Genomic DNA, 26461 nt, shown 5'->3' with positions numbered 1-26461 from the left:
CTTACTCCTACACTGCGATCAGTTCAGTCAGTTTCGTTCCTGGTTTGACGTCACAAACACACCCAGCGTTCGCCCAGACACTCCCCCATTTCTTCAGACACTCCCGCGTTTTTCACAGAAACGGCAGCGTTTTTTCGCACACTCCAATAAAATGGCCAGTTTCCGCCCAGAAACACCCACTTCCTGTCAATCACACTACGATCACCAGAACGATGAAAAATCCTCGTTATGCCGTGAGTAAAATACCTAACTTTTGAGTAAAATAACTAAGCGCATGCGCTCTGCGAACCTTGCGCATGCGCAGTAAGCGACTAATCGCAATATAGCGAAACTCGGCAACGAGCGAACAACTCGGAATGAGGGCCATTGTGTACTGTTAATATGCCTATTATCTGTGAACACCCCAAATCTTTTTCCACTACTTTTACCCCTATATTTTCCCCATTAAGAGTGTTGTAGGATGCAAGTTTGTTTTTTGTCTCAAAATGCATAACTTTGCATTTTTCTATATTGATCCTCATTCTCCAGGTTTCAAGTTTAAATAAGTCATTCTGTAGAGACTCCACATCGCTTTCTGAATTAATTACCTTACACAGTTTAGTATAATCTGCAAATATTGACACTGAGCTTTCCAGGCCTATTGGTAGATCACTGATAAATATATTGAACAGTAGCGGGCCAAGTACGGACCCCTGCGGTATTCCGCTGACTACTGGTGCCCAGCTGGGGAACATCCCATTGACCACTACTCGTTGTACTCTGTTATCCAGCCGATTACTTATCCATGTACAAATAGTATATCCTAGGCCAAGTTCCCTTAATTTGATGATCAGTCTCCTGTGAGGCACTGTATCAAAGGCCTTTGCAAAATCTAAATAGACCACATCCAATGCTTTTCCCTGGTCAAGATTCTCGCTCACTTCCTCGTAGAAGCTAATTAAGTTATTTTGACACGATCTGTCTCTTACAAACCCATGCTGACTTTTGCTAATAATCTTAGTAGCCTGCAGATAATCCTCTATGCTATCCCTTAAAATTCCTTCCAATATTTTACCCACTATAGAGGTTAAACTAACTGGTCTATAGTTACCAGGATTATTTGTAGTTCCCTTTTTAAATAAAGGCACTACCTCAGCTATGCGCCAATCCTTTGGTACCATGCCTGATCTAATTGAGCTATAGAAAATCAAGTATAGGGGTTTTGCTAGCTGTGACCTTGCAAAAGGAGGCTAGGTATTGACAGAGAGCGCTAAGAGGCTCCTTGCTCACAATATTACAATCTATTGCATAACAGGAGTTGAATATATGCCACCTTATGTAATGCATATTGGACCTGATTCAGATGTGATTGGAGGTGTTATCGTACATAGCAGCAGCAGCGATAGCACTAATATGGTAATGCGGCAAGCCTTGTGTTACAGTACTTATCTGAACTGCGTCCAAGTATCGGATCATCCCTGGCACCTGCGTGACCCATGGGGTCGTGAACTTCCCTGGCACCTGCGTGACCCATGGGGTCGTGCAAGCCAGCCGCAGCAAGTCCTACCTAGAGGGCAGGAAATAACCATTCTCTGATGGAGAACCTGGCCTCGTTTCCCCCCCCCCCCCTCCCCCTCTGTAACGGCGGCCACATGCCTCTGTTTGTAGAAATGAAGCCGTCGCAACCCCCTGCCCACCTCCAAATGACATCAGACTGCAGACCCGTACTGCACATGCAGCACAGGTCCGGTGCATGTGCGAAGTACCGAACATCCGTACATGCATGAGCCACTACTCCATCCACATCTGAATGAGGGCCATTGTTCTAGTCAGAATTCAAGGTTAAATAGGCGCTCAATAGGCTACGTGATCCATTCACACCGCAGTGTTAGTCTGGGGTCAGAGGCTTATAAGAGTGTAGAAAGAGAACAGAAGTTTAAAGTGAGCTGTGTAGAGGAGAGGTAATCGGGTAGAACATCTTATGGCAGTTACTTCAGGAAATTTAAAGCCTACCTGAAGAAGTAAATCTTAAGGTTTGGAGACTACAAGAAAGTCTTGCTGTGCGGGCGTGAGGGCATTCCAGAGTGAGTGTAGCCCAAAAAAGTCCTGTAACCGTAGATCAGAACTGATAATGAGAGTGGATAAGAGATGTGTTGCGGGAGATTTTGAGATAAGTAGATGTAAGTTGGTGCAATTTTGTTGGCAGCCTTCACTGCAATATTAAATGATGATGGAATGAGACCAGTAGAGAGATTTCCAATTTTAGTTGACGTTGGGGTGAACATAGGACACAGGGATTTACTGATTTGTGAGGCTACAGGATTAAGAGAAGAGGTGGTAGAGCAGTCAAATGAGAAGAGAGTAGATACTTAATTTTCATTAGCTGAAGTAGGAAGCCATATCATAGGAACGCATAATAGCCAGTGAATTTTGGTTTGGGATAGCCCAATAAAAGAATAACACCACCCCCCCATCTGTTAAAATGGAACCATGTACTACATTATGTATCGCAAAGTAGTACATTTTACAAAATGAGGCAAAATCAATATTTGACTATTTGTGAAAAGTAAATCTTACAAGGCTGTGCATGAAATGATACAATGATATATAGTCGCTGCAGGCAACTAATGGCAGCTTATTTCCTGCTGGAGTCGTCCCGCAGTGACCCCACCAGAGAATTTCTGACACCAAACCCGGTAACATCTGCTCCATGTGACAGCTTACAGTCCTGATTAGTGTGAGCACACATTGTCAGGCAGCATAAAGTCAGTGGAAGCACGATGGTGGGAAACTGTGACTGCATGTCACGGACCCAAACACAGATCATATCAGCAGTATTACCCTCCTCCAATCACTCTACAGTCTGTAAACTCTGTTACTTCACTCACTTCCCGTGCCCAGAACCACCTCCTGTCTCTCGCTCACTCCAATCCCTGCAGCCAGTACTTTCTCTGGCTGTCCCTCACTCACATTCCTGCAGCAATAACTGCCTCCCATCTCCCACTAGCTTTCTTACAGCTCAAATGGCTCCATCTCCAGCTCACATTCCGTACCCATAGCCACTTGCTGTCTCACTCACTCCAATCCCTGCATTCAGAACGACTTCCTCACTCACCTCTCCGCGGCCCACACTGCCTCCTGTATACCAGTCGGTCACCTCCCGCAGCCCACATTGCCTCCTGTCTACCAGGCGCTCACCTCCCCGCAGCCCACACTGCCTCCTGTCTACCAGGCGCTCACCTCCCCGCAGCCCACACTGCCTCCTGTCTACCAGTCACTCACCTCTCCGCAGCCCACACTGCCTCCTGTCTACCAATCACTCACCTCCCCACAGCCCACACTGCCTCCTGTCTACCAGTCGCTCCCTCCCCGCAGCCCACACTGCCTCCTGTCTACCAGTCGCTCACCTCCCCGCAGCCCACACTGCCTTCTGTCTACCAATCACTCACCTCCCCGCAGCCCACACTGCCTCCTGTCTACCAGTCGCTCACCTCCCCGCAGCCCACACTGCCTTCTGTCTACCAGTCGCTCACCTCCCCGCAGCCCACACTGCCTTCTGTCTACCAGTCGCTCACCTACCCGCAGCCCACACTGCCTCCTGTCTACCAGTCGCTCACCTCCCCGCAGCCCACACTGCCTCCTGTCTACCAGTCGCTCACCTCCCCGCAGCCCACACTGCCTCCTGTATACCAGTCGCTCACCTCCCCGCAGCCCACACTGCCTCCTGTCTACCAGTCGCTCACCTCCCCGCAGCCCACACTGCCTTCTGTCTACCAGTCGCTCACCTCCCCGCAGCCCACACTGCCTCCTGTCTACCAGTCGCTCACCTCCCCGCAGCCCACACTGCCTCCTGTCTACCAGTCGCTCACCTCCCCGCAGCCCACACCGACTCCTGTCTACCAGTCACTCACCTCACTGCAGGCCATAATGCCTCCTGTCGACCAGTCACTCACCTCCCCGCAGCCCACAGTGCCTCCTGTCTCACACTCAATCCCCAACCCTAAGGCTAGAACAGCCTCATCTCCAATCCCTATGGTCCTTTACAACTGGTCCACAGGTGAGACTACTGGGAGCAACAAAACTATATTGTTAGTTTACACTGATCAAATTGATGTGCAACATCTGTACATCTGTATGCGAATGAGTCTCTTTCTCACACATTGAGTCCCGTTGTGCTTCATCCGCAACTTCGTATGTGTTTAAAAGTAATTCCTGTGTGGTAAAGTCACAGGCCAGCATCTCTAGTACACAGGGTGGTAATTCGCTGCGTCTGTGATGCAAATAAGATGCAATATTTAAAGAAAACAATGGTATGTTACGTGGAGTTTGTATATTCTCCCCGTACTTGCGTGGGTTTCCTCCGGGTACTCCGGTTTCCTCCCACAATCCAAAAGTATACTGGTAGGGTAATTGGCTCCCAACAAATATTAACCCTAGTGTGAATGTGTGTGGGTACATGTGGTAGGGAATATTGGGGCAGATGTATTAACCTGGAGAAGGCATAAGGAAGTGATAAACCAGTGATATGTGCAAGGTGATAAAAGGTACCAGCCAATCAGCTCCAATATGTAAATCAGCAGTTAGGATCTGATTGGCTGGTGCGTTTCTCACCTTGCACTTATCACTGGTTTATCACTTCCTTATGCCTTCTCCAGGTTAATACATCTGCCCCATAGATTGTAAGCTCCACTGGGGCAGGGACTGATGTGAATGGGCAAATATTCTCTGTACAGCGCTGCGGAATATGTGTGCGCTATATAATAACTGGTAATAAATAAAATAATTATAATAATAAATAAATATCTCTCAGAGCAACTCAGTCTCGTGCCATATGACAAGGGATCTATTTACTAGGCCTTGGAGAGAGATAAAGTGGATGGAGATAAAGTACCAACCGACCAACCACTAACTGCCATCGGCTGCTTACAGGTGTTTGAAAAATGACCGGAGCGGATTGGCTGGTAGTCTATCTCCGTCCACTTTATCTCTCTCCAAGGCTTAGTACATGGAGCCCCATAGATGCTAGGTGCATGAGGACACATCTGTATAAACACACACAATCTATACGCATACATACACACCTTTCCACTCATTTACAGACAGATGAAGCTCCTCCCCTACCCTTTAGGATCAGGTCACTAATGCGTCAGATATGTGACATCACTGGCCCCGCCACTGCATAGGAGTCAACCAGTCCGTAAAAGCACATGTGCACATTTGTCTCAGTCTGCATGCACAGACAGAGAAGCACCACCATTCGCAAATAGCATCCTGCTGCCAACTACAGAATGAGGAAGGCGGGTGTATTTAGCCCTGAATGAATACCACAGTTATTTCAAGCAGACTATTCAGCTAAGTTATAAAGAGGCTTTCCTATATGTTTAATGTGAAACAGGGCCTTAATTTGCACGCTACGGATAACCACTTACCATAATGTGACTGAAATGCTTGCGGCTTTATGACCTGATTACATTGGCTACATACGACCAGATAAAACTCATCGTAGGCTGGGCACAGTCCAAATATGGGCATGTCTGCAAAAAAGAGGAAAAAAAGTTTAGCATTTAAAAAAAACTTCTGAAGAGAGACTCAGATGATGAATAAACTGCACCCATCACTTAAATCCAGTGACAACACATCCATACGGCTACAGCCAGAATTCACAGTGACGTAGAGACATTACTTACGTTTCAGGCATAATCATTAGTGAGCAATTAGAGGGTATTAGACGGAAATAGAACTTTCACTCTGAATGCTAGAACACGCACACCTTGCTGTACCTGCCAGGCACAGTGCACCTTTTTTGAAGCAATACAGACATCATATAAACACAACAAATGGGCTAAGCCATTATTCATTATGTAATACAAATCCAGGACAGATATGAGACATGAGTTAAGAATGCTTTTATGAATACACTTTTTTTTTTTTTAAAGCTATTGAAGGACACTGCGATAGCATCCTTTTGTCTGAAGAGCTTACACTCTGTTGCATAATAATTGGTCCGTCTTTTAGAATTATAATTAAAATTACAAATTAGATATGTGGTTTAATGGGCATTTAGAAAAACAAAAAACTCCACTGGTTAAATCTCTTACTGCTCAAGTAAAACCGGGACACTGCAGAGAGTCCTGTATAAGCCGCTGCTGGTGTTTCGCACTCAAACCATTTGAAAGAGTGATGAACAAACAAAACACTGAAATAAAATGTGATCATCAATATGGGACACAAAAAATGACCTGACGAATGGGAGAGAGGGGAAAACGTTACCATTGCCGCAACTGGGGGTCTTCCCCTACTGTGACTGGATGCATCTCGCTGCACCAGGTGATCACATTTGTTTTGATCCCACTGGATCTGGACCAATAGGAGATTACCTCTTACAGTCAGTAACGGCCTGTTACTGACCCCACCCACTGCGCGGGTAACTTGCTGTCACCACCTGGCTTCTTTAATTGGCACCTGGAACAGCTTCTACTACAGTGATTGGTATGGACTGGTTCCCACTGGTCACTCACCATGGACCTGTAATTACACGGTAGGTGGCAGAAGACGGACCTTGGAGACACTGGGCTCAACCCAGAACAGCCGGAGAATGGAATTGCGTTTGTCGCAATGCTGTTGTCAAAAGACACAGATGAAGTCATCTTGGAGGTAAAATGTTTATTGCTCAAAGTCTTCAAAAAAACCTCTTCCCTTTCAGATTTTGCTTTGGGAATACAGCATACAGATGTTCTCTTCTTGATGTCACAGAAGATGTACACAAAACAGGGCTTGCAGCTCTCTTTTTATCCTAATCCAACACACAATACCACAGGAGGTAGTTCTGCCCTGTTGCTTTTACCCAATCAAGTAAAGTGCATGTGTCTGGCAGGCAGAACTTAACCCAGGTTGGTTTTGCCGTGTAAATGATTGCCACATTAAAAATCCATCCAGACTCGCATGAAATCCAGCACTTCCGGTTTCTTGCGGGCTATTACATGTAGCCCCTGGTGTGCTAGCATGCAGGGCCTTGCTCCCGGTTTCCAGCGTTCTGACACGCGTAGTCCTGCAGCCCTGGGACTAAGCTCAGGCTGCAGCGGCACTGAGCACATAGTTAACACCATGCATTACTGCAGCCTCTGGAGGTGAAATGGGGGCTGGCAGCACATCTGAATCCCCTATCTGTAGTGGGAGACTGTTTTCCTAGTACCCCAGCATGCAACTGCTTGGTAGGGCTGGGGTGATCAACGCACACAAGCCTGTATTGCTGTGGCACCGGGAGTGGATTCCTGGTACCCAGCTTGAAGCCCTTAGCCCTGGGAGTAAGTCCCAGCTGCAGCGGCTCTTAGTACACCGTCATCGGTTAACATACAGAATCGCCACAGCCGCCGGAGTGGTTCCGGCTCCACGGCACATCAAACAGACAAATAAAATAAATTTTCAAGCACTCTGAGCCTAGTGCCGTTAACACATTTCAAAACCGGCGCCTAGCACCGAATAGTCCATTTAAATACGTCGCCGCAGCATGGGTGTGTGTGTTAGGGTTATGGCGGTTAACTCCTTCAGTGCTCCGCCACCATCAGGCACGTGGGGAGAACCAGCTCGGGACTCGGACCCGGCCACACCTACCTAATGATGGTGTTCACAAATGCTGTAGCTTTAGACTTAAGTGATTGTGGGTTCAACAAACTCAAAACCTTTTTTACCGGATCACGAAAGGACTGAAACTTTGGCATACCTGTCCTTGGCTAACAGATAAACGAGTTGCAGAATTACACAGGACTTGGTTCCCAGGATAAACCAAACATCCAATCCTGTGTAAATGGAGGCCATCCGACAAACCTAAATGTCCATGATAATAGGTTAAAATCCAATTGGTGTGACTGTACAAAAAGTTGGCCACACATATTACAACGCAAGGCCCGTAAGATCAAAAATGATCATGTTGGTCAACCTGTTACAATTGCGTGTAGGCCACTTTTTACCTCATTGCCTATGAAGTGTCTTTGTGAAAAATGAGCTTGTTAAAACTGTAGTGACAATCATGCCCAGGTCACCTACTACTAGCAGTACCCCCTCGGCCAATATTTACCTATGCAGTCTGCAACAATGATCCGCACCTCAGACAAAGTCAATACAGAATTCTCACGCTGACGGAGCTCTAGTGATACTGGGACAGTTTGACACATGCTACATCTGTTTGTCCCTGTGAATGCAGCGTACAGGAAGACACCGAACAGGACTGAAAAACACAGAATCCCTAACATTCCTGATGTGGCTAATCAGATGAATCACCCATACTAATCCTGCATGCTCCAATCCAAATGGCTCTCTCTAAGCGCTATGTAATCCCAATGCCAACATGCAGCATTTTTCTCCATGTGGAAATAAAGTACAAAAAAGCTTGACTGTATTTCTAGTGTAAAAATAATTCATAATGAGGAGATTCAATTAACTGAACTCGCTGTCCAATTCAATTAGCTGCGGGAACCCCATGTGCTAAGCCCCAGACTGGTGGATCTTTCCTCAGAATCAGAATCAGCTTTATTGGCCAGGTGTACTCACGTACACTAGGAATTCTTTGTGGTACAATGCATCGCCAAGCAGCAACATGGAGGAAAAAAATGTAGCATACATTACACATATGAGTTCATACTGCACATATGCAACTGTACAGTAGACATATTATACATTTAAGACTAAAAACGAAGGCTGCTTGGCAGAGCAGCACCGAGGCAGCCATCCGCGGCGCCAACTAGAACTCACATAATGCACTGGCAGCCTCAGAAGCTATGAGGAACAATCTGCGCTGAACAGCACTTTGTGATGGGTAAGCGTGAATGAACAAAGAACACCAATCACATGCGGTGTAAGGGCCTAATTCAGCTTCAGTTGCAGTTTTGCTAATTTAGCAAAACTGCAACTGGGTGCGATCGCATGCTGGGGGCCACGAATACCTGCTAGCATGCAAATACCCGCCAGCGATGCGGTCGCAATATAAACACGATTACATCGCTGATTTGTGGAAGCCCCCTGCCTCTGAAGCCAGGCTGCGAGGGAAGGTGCAGAGCCGACATTTTTCAGGTCACGTGGCCGCCCCAAACCCGCCCCCGTTTCCGACGCGGCATCATCCCGCACAGCAGTTGCCGCCCTGTGAGCGATTCTGCCCGTCAAACAGGCAGAGGCGTTCGCACAAGTGCGATGTGATCGCTGCTTTGTCGCATACTGAATAGGGTCCTAAATACAGTAAATAGGAAATATGTTTTTGTAGTAAGAAGATAAAAAAAAATATTAAAGAGGGTGGTGGGGTGGGGGATCAATGTGCCCATCAAGTTGTGCCAGGTTGCTCTCTACTGCTGTACGGAATGTAATATTCCTACATAACACACTTGGCAAGTAGAGATGTCACTTTTGTCCATGATGGATTTCTAGTGCCTTTATAGTGACTGAAAGTCTACTGCTATCTTACGCTAGGGGATATTATATATTTATATTACAATGTAGAAGCCATCTGAAGTGACAGCTACCTAGTAAGAACAGCGGAATAGGTTTGTTTTGCATTAGAACTAATAGGAGCAATCGATCTGGAAGAAGACTGCTGTTACAGTGTCAGGTAAGAGATACACTAAGCTGCAGGAACACTCACTTTGACCTATATGTGCAACAGCTGCAAATCTCACGCACCCTGAATTGGGGGAAGGGAAGGTTTAGGCATTTCCAGAGTGAGAGAAGAACAGGTCCTCATTCACTACCTACAAAGGGCAACGCTCCGAGCTAAAGGGACAAACAATAGCATCAATCTGCCTCCATATGGTCCCAGCACAGTGCACGGGGGAGCCAGTCTTATCTGCTCTTAGGCACCATTCTGCCACTGCACAGTTACAGCCCCCTAATGTCTCCGCATAAAGCACAACACTTGGAGGGAGGGGGGGGGGGGGAGAACAGTTTTCACATTAATATGTTCTCTGCACTGCGAAAGTGTGGTCCTTGCTGCATGGTCAAACCTGAGGAGTGCATTAAGCTGGTCGCTTCTGAAACTACTCATTCAGCTATGACCACAGGCAAGATCTAACGGATGGGTCTGAGGTCTCCAGACTTGTGATAGTTGCTCTAGGACTGTCCAAAAATAGGATTTTAAATACCTACCGGTAAATCCTTTTCTCGTAGTCCATAAGGGATATTGGGAGACAGAATTGGTACAATGGGGTATAGACGGGTCCAAAGGCACCAGTGCACTTTAAATTTCTTCAACTGGGTGTGCTGGCTCCTCCCCTCTATGCCCCCTCCTATAGGCAGTTATAGGTAAAACAGTGCCCGAAGGAGAAAGGACATACTTGAGAGAAGAAAACATGACAACAAGAAGTGTGGTGAGATTTTCACACCAGTACACCATAAAACATAACAAATAGCAACAGCTGAACAAGAAACACAGAAGAGATAACCTGCAGAAGTCACCGCACAGAGGCGGGCGCCCAACATCCCTTATGGACTACGAGAAAAGGATTTACCGGTAGGTATTTAAATCCTATTTTCTCTAGCATCCATAAGGGATATTGGGGACAGAATTAGTACGCTGGGGATGTCCCAAAGCTTCCAGAACGGGCGGGAACATTAGCACCGCCTGCCCAAACTGGGTATCCTCTTTGGCCAGGGTATCAAATTTGTAGAGTTTCACAAAAGCGTTCTTCCCCGACCAGGTAGCCGCTCGGCATAGTTGCAAGGCCGAGACTCCACGAGCAGCCGTCCAGGAAGAGCTCACTGACCTTGTAGAGTGGGCCTTCAGAGACTGAGGAACAGGTAAGGCTGCCGACACATAGGCCTGTTGGACAGTAACGTGTAAAAAGGTTGGTTACCCAGGGGTGCTCGGGCGCTTTAGGTATGGCATATTCCACCAAGCAGCGGCCTCTAGAAAAGGGGAAGTCACTCCCACAATAAATCGTAAAAAGCAAGGTTGAGGCTGCGCTATAGTTGATAAATGTGACAACAGTGATAGTATATCTAATAACACAATTTATTATGAAAAATTAGTATTGTATACTTCAAATTTAAAAATAGATACACCATAAAATTGCATGCATATCAATAATAAAAAATTAAAAGTGTGTAATTCATATAGAAATTTTTGGGGTTACCCAGACAGCCAGGAATTTGGTGAAGATAAAGTGTGAGGGAGTCCGTTCCAAAATTATTCCCCTGTAATTAATAGGTCCAGCATAGACAGTCTCAGAAGGTAAGCAATGTCCAATAGGATGACAAATTACCGTTAGAGGATACGGTGCTCCAGGATTTTTGATGGTGAGCTCCTCATGCAATACGGGGAGTACACTTCCTTGGTGCAACTTGCTATTTGTGGATCCTCCGAGTGCAGTTGATGGTCTGGACAAAGTGAGGGGATGGTCCGGTCTTCAACTGGTATATTCCTGGTGTGGGTCCCTGTACACCCGACGCGTTTCGCTGCATTTAACTAGCAGCTTTTTCAAAGGTCACCTTTTTCCCCAACAATTTTATGCAAAGATGAATGGAAACTCTAGAAGGTCAGAAAACCATGTGAACCATCTCTTGAAGTGTTCTCACCTTGTCCTCTGGGAGGAACACTCTCTGAGCTACAGTATCCAGTATCATATCCAGAAACAGGAGCCTTTGAGATGGTTCCAGTTGAGACGTCTGTAGATTGAGGATCCACCCGTGGTGAGACAGAAGTTGGATAGTGCGATTTATATGGAGCAGTAGAAGCTCCCTGAAACTTGCTTTTATCAGAAGATCATCCAGGTAAGGGACAATGTTGACCCCCTGGACTCTGAGCTGGAACATCATTTCCGCCATCACCTTCGTGAACACCCTCGGAGCTGTAGACAGGCCGAAGGGCAACGCCTGAAACTGGTAGTGATCGTTCAGTAGGGCGAACCGTAGATAGTCCTGATGAGGAGGCCAAATCGGGATATGGAGGTAGGCGTCCTTGATATCCAGGGACACGAGGAATTCTTGTTGTTCGAGGCCCGCGATCACCCCTCTCAAAGATTCCATCTTGTATTTTAAAACCTTCAGGTAAGGATTCAAGGACTTCAGATTCAAAATGGGTCTCACAGACCCGTCTGGTTTTGGCACTACAAACAGACTGGAGTAGTAACCTTGTCCTTGCTGTAGCAGGGGTACTGGAACAATGACCTCTGATTGGACCAACTTGTCGATGGCCAGTAGTAGCGTAACACGCATATTTCCCAAAACTGGCAAGACTGATTTGAAAAATTGTTGGGGAGAAGCACTGTCGAACTCCAGCTTGTAACTCTGAGAGATAATGTCCCTTACCCAGGCATCTTGGCAGGAACCGTCTCAGATGTGGCTGTAGTGACGTAACCGAGCTCCCACCACGAGATCCTCTCGGGGTGGGTGGGCACTGTCATGCCGGAGTCTTTGTGGAAGCTGAACTGGTGCTCTGTTCCCGAGAGCCGGCAATGGCTGGTTTCTTAGGCTTACCTCTGGAGCCTCTAATTGCACTGGAGGCACCCCGGGCCCTAGATCAAAATCTGCAGGACCGAAAAGACTGAGTAGACGGTCCCGGGTAGGTACGACTAGCAGGCGGAGCCCCTGAAGGGAGATATGTGAAATTTTCCAGCAGTAGCTTTGGAGATCCATCCGTCCAAATCACCTCCGAAGAGCCATTCACCTGTGAATGGAAGAGAGTCCACAATACGTTTGGAATCAGCGACTGCAATCCATTGACGCAACCATATGGCTCTACGTGCAGACACAGCCATAGCAGTGGTTCTAGCATTTATATTGCCAATCTCTTTAAAGGGAGTCACAGAGGACTCTTGCCGTGTCCTGAATGGGTTTCAGAAAAGTTACAGTAGTAACCAAGGTCATATCACCCGAAAGGCCCTCCTGAATCTGAGTAGCCCATGTATGAATGGCATGTGTCATCAAGCAACCAGCAATGACCGGCCTTTGAGCTACATCTGCAGCAGTGTAGATAGATTTTAGCGTGGTCTCTATTTTCCTATCCCCCAGGTCCTACCCGGAGCAGGGTATTTAAAAACCTTTTGGACACCTGATATTTTTTAACTGGATTTTTCCAGGATAATTTAAATAAATTATCCAGTTCTTTGGAATCAGGAAAGGTGACAGTCAGTTTGTCTTGTGGGAGGAAAATAAGAATTTACTTACCGATAATTCTATTTCTCGGAGTCCGTAGTGGATGCTGGGGTTCCTGAAAGGACCATGGGGAATAGCGGCTCCGCAGGAGACAGGGCACAAAAAGTAAAGCTTTTCCAGATCAGGTGGTGTGCACTGGCTCCTCCCCCTATGACCCTCCTCCAGACTCCAGTTAGGTACTGTGCCCGGACGAGCGTACACAATAAGGGAGGATTTTGAATCCCGGGTAAGACTCATACCAGCCACACCAATCACACCGTACAACTTGTGATCTAAACCCAGTTAACAGTATGATAACAGCGGAGCCTCTGAAAGATGGCTCCCTAAACAATAACCCGAATTAGTTAACAATAACTATGTACAAGTATTGCAGATAATCCGCACTTGGGATGGGCGCCCAGCATCCACTACGGACTCCGAGAAATAGAATTATCGGTAAGTAAATTCTTATTTTCTCTATCGTCCTAGTGGATGCTGGGGTTCCTGAAAGGACCATGGGGATTATACCAAAGCTCCCAAACGGGCGGGAGAGTGCGGATGACTCTGCAGCACCGAATGAGAGAACTCCAGGTCCTCCTTTGCCAGGGTATCAAATTTGTAGAATTTTACAAACGTGTTCTCCCCTGACCACGTAGCTGCTCGGCAGAGTTGTAATGCCGAGACCCCTCGGGCAGCCGCCCAAGATGAGCCCACCTTCCTTGTGGAATGGGCCTTAACAGATTTAGGCTGTGGCAGGCCTGCCACAGAATGTGCAAGTTGAATTGTGTTACAAATCCAACGAGCAATCGACTGCTTAGAAGCAGGCGCACCCAACTTGTTGGGTGCATACAGTATAAACAGCGAGTCAGATTTTCTGACTCCAGCCGTCCTTGAAATGTATATTTTTAAAGCTCTGACAACGTCCAACAACTTGGAGTCCTCCAAGTTGCTTGTAGCCGCAGGCACTACAATAGGCTGGTTCAGGTGAAACGCTGATACCACCTATAGGGAGAAAATGCGGACGCGTCCGCAGCTCTGCCCTATCCGAATGGAAAATTAAATAAGGGCTTTTATAAGATAAAGCCGCCAGTTCAGATACTCTCCTGGCGGACGCCAGGGCCAGTAACATAGTCACTTTCCATGTGAGATATTTCAAATCCACATTTTTTAGTGGTTCAAACCAATGGGATTTGAGGAAATCTAAAACTACATTTAGATCCCACCGGAGGCACCACAGGAGGCTGTATATGCAGTACTCCTTTGACAAAAGTCTGGACCTCAGGAACTGAGGCCAATTCTTTTTGGAAGAATATTGACAGGGCCGAAATTTGAACCTTAATAGATCCCAATTTGAGACCCATAGACAATCCTGATTGCAGGAAATGTAGGAAACGACCCAGTTGAAATTCCTCCGTCGGAGCACTCCGATCCTCGCACCACGCAACATATTTCCGCCAAATGCGGTGATAATGCTTCGCGGTGACTTCCTTTCTTGCCTTAATCAAGGTAGGAATGACTTCTTCTGGAATGCCTTTTCCTTTTAGGATCTGGCGTTCAACCGCCATGCCGTCAAACGCAGCCGCGGTAAGTCTTGGAATAGACACGGTCCCTGCTGAAGCAGGTCCTGTCTTAGAGGTAGAGGCCACGGATCGTCCGTGACCATCTCTTGAAGTTCCGGGTACCAAGACCTTCTTGGCCAATCCGGAGCCACTAGTATCGTTCTTACTCCGCTTTGCCGTATGATTCTCAATACCTTTGGTATGAGAGGCAGAGGAGGAAACACATACACCGACTGGTACACCCAAGGTGTTACCAGCGCGTCCACAGCTATTGCCTGCGGATCTCTTGACCTGGCGCAATACCTGTCCAGTTTTTTGTTGAGGCGAGACGCCATCATGTCCACCATTGGTCTTTCCCAACGGTTTATTAGCATGTGGAAAACTTCTGGATGAAGTCCCCACTCTCCCGGGTGAAGATCGTGTCTGCTGAGGAAATCTGCTTCCCAGTTGTCCACTCCCGGGATGAACACTGCTGACAGTGCTATCACGTGATTCTCCGCCCAGCGAAGGATCCTGGCAGCTTCTGCCATTGCACTCCTGCTTCTTGTGCCGCCCTGTCTGTTTACATGGGCGACTGCCGTGATGTTGTCCGACTGGATCAACACCGGTCTTCCTTGAAGCAGAGGTTCCGCCTGGCTTAGAGCATTGTAGATTGCTCTTAGTTCCAGAATGTTTATGTGAAGAGACTTTTCCAGGCTCGACCACACTCCCTGGAAGTTTCTTCCTTGTGTGACTGCTCCCCAGCCTCTCAGGCTGGCGTCCGTGGTCACCAGGATCCAATCCTGTATGCCGAATCTGCGGCCCTCCAATAGATGAGCCCTCTGCAACCACCACAGAAGAGATACCCTTGTCCTTGGAGACAGGGTTATCCGCAGGTGCATCTGAAGATGCGTGCATTGATGTACAGACACCTTTCCTGGTTTTAGGAGATTCCTGACCAGGTCGGATAACTCCTTGGCTTTTTCCTCGGGAAGAAAAACCTTTTTCTGAACCGTGTCCAGAATCATCCCTAGGAACAGCAGACGAGTTGTCGGCATTAATTGGGATTTTGGAATATTCAGAATCCATCCGTGCTGCTTTAGCACCTCTTGAGATATTGCTAATCCCATCTCTAGCTGTTCTCTGGACCTTGCCCTTATTAGGAGATCGTCCAAGTATGGGATAATTAATACGCCTTTTCTTCGAAGAAGAATCATCATCTCGGCCATTACCTTTGTAAAGACCCGAGGTGCCGTGGACAAACCAAACGGCAGCGTCTGAAACTGATAGTGACAGTTTTGTACAACGAACCTGAGGTACCCCTGGTGTGAGGGGTAAATTGGAACGTGGAGATACGCATCCTTGATGTCCAAGGATACCATAAAGTCCCCTTCTTCCAGGTTCGCTATCACTGCTCTGAGTGACTCCATCTTGAACTTGAACTTCTTTATGTACAGGTTCAAGGACTTCAGATTTAGAATAGGCCTTACCGAGCCATCCGGCTTCGGTACCACAAATAGAGTGGAATAATACCCCTTCCCTTGTTGTAGAAGAGGTACCTTGACTATCACCTGCTGAGAGTACAGCTTGTGAATGGCTTCCAAAACCGTCTCCCTTTCGGAAGGGGACGTTGGTAAAGCAGACTTCAGGAAACGGCGAGGTGGATCTGTCTCTAATTCCAACCTGTACCCCTGAGATATTATCTGCAGGATCCAGGGATCTACCTGCGAGTGAGCCCACTGCGCGCTGTAATTTTTGAGACGACCTCCCACCGTCCCCGAGTCCGCTTGAGAAGCCCCAGCGTCATGCTGAGGCTTTTGTAGAAGCCGGGGAGGGCTTCTGTTCCTGGGAAGGAGCTGCCTGTTGCGGTTTCTTCCCTCGACCTCTGCCTCGTGGCAGATATGAATAGCCCTTTGCTCTCTTATTTTTAAAGGAACGAAAGGGCTGCGGTTGAAAAGTCGGTGCCTTTTTCTGTTGGGGAGTGACTTGAGGTAGAAAGGTGGATTTCCCGGCTGTAGCCGTGGCCACCAAATCTGATAGACCGACTCCAAATAACTCCTCCCCTTTATACGGCAAAACTTCCATATGCCGTTTTGAATCCGCATCGCCTGTCCACTGTCGCGTCCATAAAGCTCTTCTGGCCGAAATGGACATAGCACTTACCCGTGATGCCAGTGTGCAGATATCCCTCTGTGCATCACGCATATAAAGAAATGCATCCTTTATTTGTTCTAACGACAGTAAAATATTGTCCCTGTCCAGGGTATCAATATTTTCAATCAGGGACTCTGACCAAACTACCCCAGCACTGCACATCCAGGCAGTCGCTATAGCTGGTCGTAGTATAACACCTGCATGTGTGTATATACTTTTTTGGATATTTTCCATCCTCCTATCTGATGGATCTAAGTGCGGCCGTCTCAGGAGAAGGTAACGCCACTTGTTTTGATAAGCGTGTTAGCGCCTTGTCCACCCTAGGAGGTGTTTCCCAGCGCTCCCTAACCTCTGGCGGGAAAGGGTATAATGCCAATAATTTCTTTGAAATTATCAGCTTTTTATCAGGGGCAACCCACGCTTCATCACACACGTCATTTAATTCTTCTGATTCAGGAAAAACTATAGGTAGTTTTTTCACACCCCACATAATACCCTGTTTAGTGGTACCTGTAGTATCAGCTAAATGTAACGCCTCCTTCATTGCCAAAATCATATAACGTGTGGCCCTACTGGAAAATACGGTTGATTCGTCACCACTGGAATCAGTGCCTGTGTCTGGGTCTGTGTCGACCGACTGAGGCAAAGGGCGTTTTACAGCCCCTGACGGTGTTTGAGGCGCCTGGACAGGCACTAATTGATTGTCCGGCCGCCTCATGTCGTCAAACGACTGCTTTAGCGTGTTGACACTATCCCGTAATTCCATAAATAAAGGCATCCATTCTGGTGTCGACCCCCTAGGAGGTGACATCCCCATATTTGGCAATTGCTCCGCCTCCACACCAATATCGTCCTCATACATGTCGACACACACGTACCGACACACAGCAGACACACAGGGAATGCTCTAAACGAAGACAGGACCCACTAGCCCTTTGGGGAGACAGAGGGAGAGTCTGCCAGCACACACCAAAAAGCGCTATATATGACAGGGATAGCCTTATAATAAGTGCTCCCTTATAGCTGCTTTATATATATCAAGATATTGCCATTAAATTTGCCCCCCCTCTCTGTTTTACCCTGTTTCTGTAGTGCAGTGCAGGGGAGAGACCTGGGAGCCGTCCTGACCAGCGGAGCTGTGAGAGGAAATGGCGCCGTGTGCTGAGGAGATAGGCCCCGCCCCTTTTTCGGCGGGCTCGTCTCCCGCTATTTTGTGAATACAGGCAGGGGTTAAATATCTCCATATAGCCTCTGGGGGCTATATGTGAGGTATTTTTAGCCTTTATATAGGTTTACATTTGCCTCCCAGGGCGCCCCCCCCCAGCGCCCTGCACCCTCAGTGACTGCGTGTGAAGTGTGCTGAGAGGAAAATGGCGCACAGCTGCAGTGCTGTGCGCTACCTTTAGAAGACTGCAGGAGTCTTCAGCCGCCGATTCTGGACCTCTTCTTACTTCAGCATCTGCAAGGGGGCCGGCGGCGCGGCTCCGGTGACCATCCAGGCTGTACCTGTGATCGTCCCTCTGGAGCTGATGTCCAGTAGCCAAGAAGCCAATCCATCCTGCACGCAGGTGAGTTCACTTCTTCTCCCCTCTGTCCCTCGTTGCAGTGATCCTGTTGCCAGCAGGAATCACTGTAAAATAAAAAACCTAAGCTAAACTTTCTCTAAGCAGCTCTTTATGAGAGCCACCTAGCATTGCACCCTTCTCGGCCGGGCACAAAAATCTAACTGGAGTCTGGAGGAGGGTCATAGGGGCAGGAGCCAGTGCACACCACCTGATCTGGAAAAGCTTTACTTTTTGTGCCCTGTCTCCTGCGGAGCCGCTATTCCCCATGGTCCTTTCAGGAACCCCAGCATCCACTAGGACGATAGAGAAAAATGACTGCTAATTAGTAGCGTCCTCCAGGGGGAGCTTTAACACATCCCTTATAGCCAATATGAGGGGTTCTATACCCTGTGTAGGAGTGGAATCCCCACTAATGGGGTCCCCATCATCCCCATCCGCCTGTACATCATCATCAGAATCTGATAGGATTGCAGGTAAAGCACGTTTATGTGCACGTGTAGACAGCGGGGGATGGGAAGCATCAGTCTTAGCAGTTAGGTTAGCCACTGCTTGTTGCAATTCTTGTGTTTTATTGGCATTAGCAGTGAGCTGAGATGACATATCCAACATCATAGTTTTTATAGCCCCCAGCCAGGAAGGCTCCCGACTCTCCCCCATGTTATCAGCATTTTGTGATGACTGACTACACTGCCCACATGATATGGAGCCAGATGAAATAGGGGAGAATCATACAATACAAGCCTGCCCTATTGCATGTGAGAGGAGACACAGAAGAGAGAAACCCAGTGCACCCAACGCTGCACAGCCCCAGTGAGACTCTCAGCGTTTTATGTAGTACAATAAAACAGTGATACTGCTGTACAGATAATTTGAAAACTGTGCACTAATAGCGGCTCTCCCCCTCTACACCCGGTACCACCGTTTTGAGGAGCTGTATGAGGCGACTGTTGCTGCTCGCTTATGCAGAGGAAGGCGCCAAAATGTCGCTGAGCCAGCTCTGATGTAGATCTGCCCCCCGCTATGGAGCCGGAGCTACTATAAGATTTTTATACTGGCAATGTCTCCACAGGCTGTGTAGCCTCACATAAATGCTTGGTACAACATACCTCCCACCAGTCTCATGCAGGGGCACCGCGGGCCCCCCCCCAGGAGGGACCCGTACGCCTCACCCACGCGTCTGCCGGACAATTAACTGGGGGCCCCCCCTAGCAGGGCCCCCGGTTTGTACTCACCACGACGATCACCTTCAGGCTCTGTTAGGGGTGTGCGGCAAGCTGCGGCTGCGACAGCTAAGGCGCAGTGCCCCGCTGAACAAACAGCCCCTCAAGACGGTGGTCCTGCAGTGGAGAAGCGGCTCTGCACCGCATGAGGCTGGTGACCGTCTACCCGCCTAACTCCCACGGCGCAGGTATGATGTTGCCCAAACAGCATACCGAAACAAACAAACAAAAGTTTTAAACGAAATTGAAAAAAACTCTGGAGCTGCAGAGATGTGCATCCTCTCCTGAAGGCACTTTTTTCTAAACTGCCTGTAGGAGGGGGCATAGAGGGGAGGAGCCAGCACACCCAGCTGAAGAAATTTAAAGTGCACTGGCTCCTTTGGACCCCGTCTATACCCCATCGTACTAATTCTGTCCCCAATATCGCTTATGGATGCTAGTGAAATAGCCTTTATATTTTCTGTAGTGTAAGGGAAATAAACTCACTGTGCGGAGCAATGCTCAAACAGAGATAAATGTAATTATGTAACCACATGTGCTCGAATATATTAAAGCAAATTCCAGATAGCTGCCCTGTAAACAGAACTGAAACACGACAATACATAGATAATATACATAATGGTCTCTTCATTACATTTGGTTTAGTCAAAATGTTGGAGCTAAAGGTCATACGCTGGAGAAATATCTGGGTAATTTACACATAAGACAACATAAATGCATTTTTATTTAGTTATTCCTTCTACTACACATAAAGAAGGACTTGGTTCTCAGTCACAACCCCTCAAAACAGAACTTTGCCCATGGACTTGACTAAGTATCATGCAAGAAGGGCTTTGACTTCCCAGGATCTTGCAGCAAATCTGGATCTCTCCACAGTATTGAGTGCCTAAGAACATCCTTGCTCCCTAGTCAGTTACTAGAGAGATGTGACGGATACAATGGGATATCATTGCTCCTGTGCATATACAACCTCACATACCACATCATCAAGCTCCTTGGTTTGACAACAGTGTTAGTGAGCTCAAGAAAAGGTGTCGTAATCTTGAAAAATTATGGAGGAAGACAAACCTGGTAGTTGTACAGTACTAAAATTAATCAAGCATATTGAAGAATATCAATCTACAAGCTGAAACCCTCTTTGCAGATAAAGTATTGTCCATCCAGGCTGGAATCCCAACAGTGCCATGAAAGGAGAGCCAAATTTCCAAGCCTGCCAACGCAAGCCCCCCCGTCTTCATTGACCAGCTTTGAGACAATGTATGTAAAAAACATTACTGAAATTGCCCAAATGTTGCGTCCCACCACCTGTGATCTGGACCCTGCCTCAACCAAGCTTCTAATATGGAAGTATGGACATAAGGGATGTAGTTAGGAGGCCGCCAGTCACAATACTGACGGCTACATTCTGCCTCCTCTAAATCCCAACAGTCGGCATGCCGACTAACAGGGACTATTCCCACTCGGTCTCCACGTGGGAATAGAACCTGCGCTGGCCACCGAGCCCACAAGGGGCTTAGTTTTACTGCTTCCCCCCCCAGGGATCCTGGGTTCGGTATGGTGACCGGCGGGATCCCAAGCGCCGGTCACCCATACCAAACTCAGACATAATTGGCCCTGCATTTGCAAAAATAGTTCAAAGTTCTTTGCAGACAGGCATTTTTACCTGAACCTCTAAAAAAAGCAATTGTTAAGCCAAGTACACACTAGCCGATAAGGCAGGCGATTTGTCATTTTGAATCAAATCGGAGCTATAAATCGTCCACATCGACGAGTGTGTATGCACAAACGCGCGCTCTATTGAGTCGTTCGTTGCATCTTCTGATCTGAGGATATTGTTCAGGATACAACGCTTTCAGATGTGGTCACTGAGCGATATACAGATGTAGCCATGCTGATCTTAACTACTTCTTTCCATGATCGTGCCTTGTTAGACACAACCATGTGCACGTTTGGGATGGGTGTGCTTCTTAGTCGCGCACAAGCCCCATTCACATGAATGGGAGCGGCTAATGCCGCCGCTAGGCTACACCTGTAGTGCATGATCGTGCACTATATAATTCAGGGTGTACGGGATGGCTGACATATCGTTAAATCGGTCACCCCGTCGTCCTACAGTCACATTGGCTAGTGCGTACCCAGTTTTTAGACATCTTAAAAAATTTAGATCTCGACTGCATGACCAACTACGGACTAGTTTCCTTTTCTAGGAAAGGTTATTCAGAAACCAGACTGTTGACCCATGATATTTCTGATCCATTCCAGTCAAAATTCAGGAAAAGCCACAACACTGAGACAGCCTTGGTATGTGTGTTTAATGACCTCTTCATGGCAAAAAACAGAGATAACTTTTCAATCTTAATACTACTGGATCTCTCTGCAGCATTTGATTCCATAAAACATGAGATTCTGAATGAGCGCCTGAAAAGTTTCTGTGGACTGGATGGCACAGCCCTTAGCTGGTTCAAATAATTTCTCACTGGCAGGTCTGGAATATACTCGTAACCAAGTGCCACTGCCATGTGGTGTTCCACAAGGTTCTAGACTATCCCCCATGTTTTTTGTAGTATACATGCTACAACTGGGGGAAACAATGGGGGTCATTAAGACCGTTCGCACGCTGCGTTTCATCGCAGTGGTGCGAACGGGTCAGAACTGCGCATGAGTGGTGGCCACATTGCACAGGAGCGTTGTTGCCCGCAGACGGACGCCGCGTTCGAAGAGAGTGGTCGCAGCGGCGACCGCAAGAAGATAGACAGGGGGGGGGGGGGGGACTGGGGGGTCAACTCGCCGTTTTCCGGGCGTGGAGATCCAAACACAGGAGTGTCCAGGCATTTGGTGGACGGATGTCTGACGTCAATTCCGGGACCTTCATCGATGGATCCATCGCACAGGGTAAGTAACTGCAGGGCTAGTCTTGTTTTACACAAAACTATTTTAGCATAGCAGGGATGCACAAGCGTTCACAGCCCTGCTATGCTAAAATACACTCCCCCATAGGCGGCGTCTAGTTGATCGCACGAGCAGCACAAAGTTGCTACGTGCGATCAACTTGGAATGACCCCCACTCAGACATCATGGCCTGGTCTGCCACTGCTTGGCAGATAAACAACTGTACCTGTCCTTTGCACCAGGTACTGAGAAACCAATAACAACCCTAAATAGCTGTCTATTGATAGGTCAAAGGACACGACTGCACATGGACGCCGTGGGGTTCAGAATTCCAAAAACTGAACATGTGCAGAATCTTGGTGTTGTCCTGGACAGTGTCTTGACACTTAAACATCAGGTATCAGTCACAATCAAATCCTCAGTCTTTCATCTGAGGAACATAGCTAGACTATAGCACTTCATTCCCTCAGAAGATCTTCCTAAAGTCATACATGCATTTGTATAATCATGCCTAGGGCCAGATTCAATTAGCCACGGATAATTACCATGGGGTAATTGATCTGCCAGGGCTATTCAATCAGAGCCCGCAGGCTGAACTCAACACAGATTTTTGTTCAAGCCTGTGGTGCTCAAACAGAAATCGGTGTTAAATGCCCTCATTGCGGGTGCCGCAAACATGTTAACCCATAGCCCCGGGAAATTATCCTGGATTCTATGGGCTAACATGCATTAGCAGGTAATTTACAGCAATAGAAAATGGGTCTGTAACTGAATAGCACAAGGCTACTACCCTTTTCCCAGCACGGTAATCACTGCATCTAATTGAATCCGGCCCCTAGATCACTGCAATGCCCTCTACCTGGGTTTTCCAAAAATAAGAATTTACTTACCGATAATTCTATTTCTCGTAGTCCGTAGTGGATGGGGAATAGCGGCTCCGCAGGAGACAGGGCACAAAAAGTAAGCTTTTAGGATCACATGGTGTGTACTGGCTCCTCCCCCTATGACCCTCCTCCAAGCCTCAGTTAGGTACTGTGCCCGGACGAGCGTACACAATAAGGAAGGATATTGAACCCCGGGTAAGACTCATACCAGCCACACCAATCACACCGTATAACTTGTGATCTGAACCCAGTTAACAGAATGACAAACGTAGGAGCCTCTGAACAGACGGCTCACAACAAATAACAACCCGATTTTTTTGTAATAATAACTATGTACAAGTATTGCAGACAATCCGCACTTGGGATGGGCGCCCAGCATCCACTACGGACTACGAGAAATAGAATTATCGGTAAGTAAATTCTTATTTTCTCTAACGTCCTAAGTGGATGCTGGGGACCCCGTCAGGACCATGGGGATTATACCAAAGCTCCCAAACGGGCGGGAGAGTGCGGATGACTCTGCAGCACCGAATGAGAGAACTCAAGGTCCTCCTCAGCCAGGGTATCAAATTTGTAGAATTTTGCAAACGTGTTTGCCCCTGACCAAGTAGCAGCTCGGCAGAGTTGTAATGCCGAGACTCCCCGGGCAGCCGCCCAGGATGAGCCCACTTTCCTTGTGGAATGGGCCTTGACAGATTTAGGTTGTGGCAAGCCTGCCACAGAATGTGCAAGTTGAATTGTGCTACAAATCCAACGAGCAATCGTCTGCTTAGAAGCAGGAGCACCCATCTTGTTGGGTGCATACAATATAAGCAGTGAGTCAGACTTTCTGACTCCAGCCGTTCTTGAAATATATATTTTCAATGCCCGGACCACGTCCAACAACTTGGAATCCTCCAACTCGGTAGTAGCCGCAGGCACCACAATAGGCTGGTTCAGGTGAAACGCTGACACCACCTTAGGCAGAAAATGAGGACGAGTCCGCAGTTCTGCCCTGTCCGTATGGAAAATCAGATATGGGCTCTTATATGATAAAGCCGCCAATTCTGATACTCTCCTGGCTGAAGCCAGGGCCAGTAGCATGGTTACTTTCCATGTAAGATACTTCATCTCCACCGATTTGAGCGGCTCAAACCAATGGGATTTTAGAAAATCCAAGACTACATTAAGATCCCACGGTGCCACTGGGGGCACAACCGGGGGCTGTATATGTAGTACTCCTTTTACAAAAGTCTGGACTTCAGGAACTGAAGCCAATTCTTTCTGGAAGAAAATCGACAGGGCCGAAATTTGAACCTTAATGGACCCCAATTTGAGGCCCATAGACAATCCTGTTTGCAGGAAATGTAGGAATCGACCCAGTTGAAATTCCTCCGTGGGGGCCTTCCTGGCCTCACACCACGCAACATATTTCCTCCAAATGCGGTGATAATGTTGTGCAGTCACCTCCTTCCTGGCCTTTACCAGTGTAGGAATGACCTCTTCCGGAATGCCTTTTTCCTTTAGAATTCGGCGTTCAACCGCCATGCCGTCAAACGCAGCCGCGGTAAGTCTTGGAATAGACACGGTCCCTGCTGAAGCAGGTCCCGTCTTAGAGGTAGAGGCCACGGATCCTCCGTGAGCATCTCTTGAAGTTCCGGGTACCAAGTTCTTCTTGGCCAATCCGGAGCCACTAGTATCGTTCTTACTCCCTTTTGCCGTATAATTCTCAGTACTTTTGGTATGAGAGGCAGAGGAGGGAACACATACACTGACTGGAACACCCACGGTGTTACCAGAGCGTCCACAGCTATTGCCTGAGGATCTCTTGACCTGGCGCAATACCTGTCCAGTTTTTTGTTGAGGCGGGACGCCATCATATCCACCATTGGTTTTTCCCAACGGTTCACAATCATGTGGAAGACTTCTGGATGAAGTCCCCACTCTCCCGGGTGTAGATCGTGTCTGCTGAGGAAGTCTGCTTCCCAGTTGTCCACTCCCGGAATGAATACTGCTGACAGTGCTATCACATGATCTTCCGCCCAGCGAAGAATCCTTGCAGCTTCTGCCATTGCTGTCCTGCTTCTTGTGCCGCCCTGTCTGTTTACGTGGGCGACTGCCGTGATGTTGTCCGACTGGATCAACACCGGCTGACCCTGAAGCAGGGGTTTTGCCAGACTTAGAGCATTGTAAATCGCTCTTAGCTCCAGTATATTTATGTGAAGAGACATCTCCAGGCTTGACCATACTCCCTGGAAGTTTCTTCCTTGTGTGACCGCTCCCCAGCCTCTCAGACTGGCATCCGTGGTCACCAGGACCCAGTCCTGTATGCCGAATCTGCGGCCCTCTAACAGATGAGCACTCTGCAACCACCACAGAAGAGACACCCTTGTCCGTGGCGATAAGGTTATGCGCTGATGCATCTGCAGATGCGATCCGGACCATTTGTCCAGCAGATCCCACTGAAAAGTTCGTGCGTGGAATCTGCCGAATGGAATCGCTTCGTAAGAAGCCACCATCTTTCCCAGGACTCTTGTGCATTGATGCACAGACACTGTCCCTGGTTTTAGGAGGTTCCTGACAAGTTCGGATAACTCCCTGGCTTTCTCCTCCGGAAGAAACACCTTTTTCTGAACCGTGTCCAGAATCATTCCCAGGAACAGCAGACGTGTCGTCGGGGTCAACTGAGATTTTGGAAAATTCAGAATCCACCCGTGTTGTTGCAGCACTAGTTGGGTTAGTGCTACTCCGTCTTCCAGCTGTTCTCTGGATCTTGCCCTTATCAGGAGATCGTCCAAGTAAGGGATAATTAATACGCCTCTTCTTCGTAGAAGGATCATCATTTCGGCCATTACCTTGGTAAAGACCCGAGGTGCCGTGGACAATCCAAACGGCAGCGTCTGAAACTGATAATGACAGTTTTGCACCACGAACCTGAGGTACCCTTGATGTGAAGGGCAAATTGGGACATGCAGGTAAGCGTCCTTTATGTCCAGGGACACCATAAAGTCCCCTTCTTCCAGATTCGCTATCACTGCTCTGAGTGACTCCATCTTGAACTTGAATTTTTGTATGTACAGGTTCAAAGATTTGAGATTTAGAATAGGTCTTACCGAGCCGTCCGGCTTCGGTACCACAAA

At 47.8% G+C, this 26461-nt stretch overlaps 1 protein-coding gene across 4 annotated transcripts in view; it reads right to left on the bottom strand.

Annotated features, from left to right (window-relative positions):
• The window catches only part of ATXN7 (ataxin 7), a 320951-nt gene that overhangs the window by 99679 nt on the left and 194811 nt on the right, over nucleotides 1–26461 (bottom strand). For all 4 annotated transcript variants that reach the window (XM_063940909.1, XM_063940908.1, XM_063940911.1 and 1 more), the window contains one exon: nucleotides 5409–5513. In XM_063940909.1, coding sequence (XP_063796979.1) covers nucleotides 5409–5513 — 105 coding nt within the window. The remainder of the gene's footprint in view (nucleotides 1–5408; nucleotides 5514–26461) is intronic.

This window comes from Pseudophryne corroboree, chromosome 9, assembly GCF_028390025.1.
Source record: "Pseudophryne corroboree isolate aPseCor3 chromosome 9, aPseCor3.hap2, whole genome shotgun sequence".
Classification (NCBI taxonomy): Eukaryota; Metazoa; Chordata; class Amphibia; order Anura; family Myobatrachidae; genus Pseudophryne; species Pseudophryne corroboree.
Note: the sequence above shows the minus strand (reverse complement) of the source record. Positions and strands in the feature narration are given on the sequence as shown.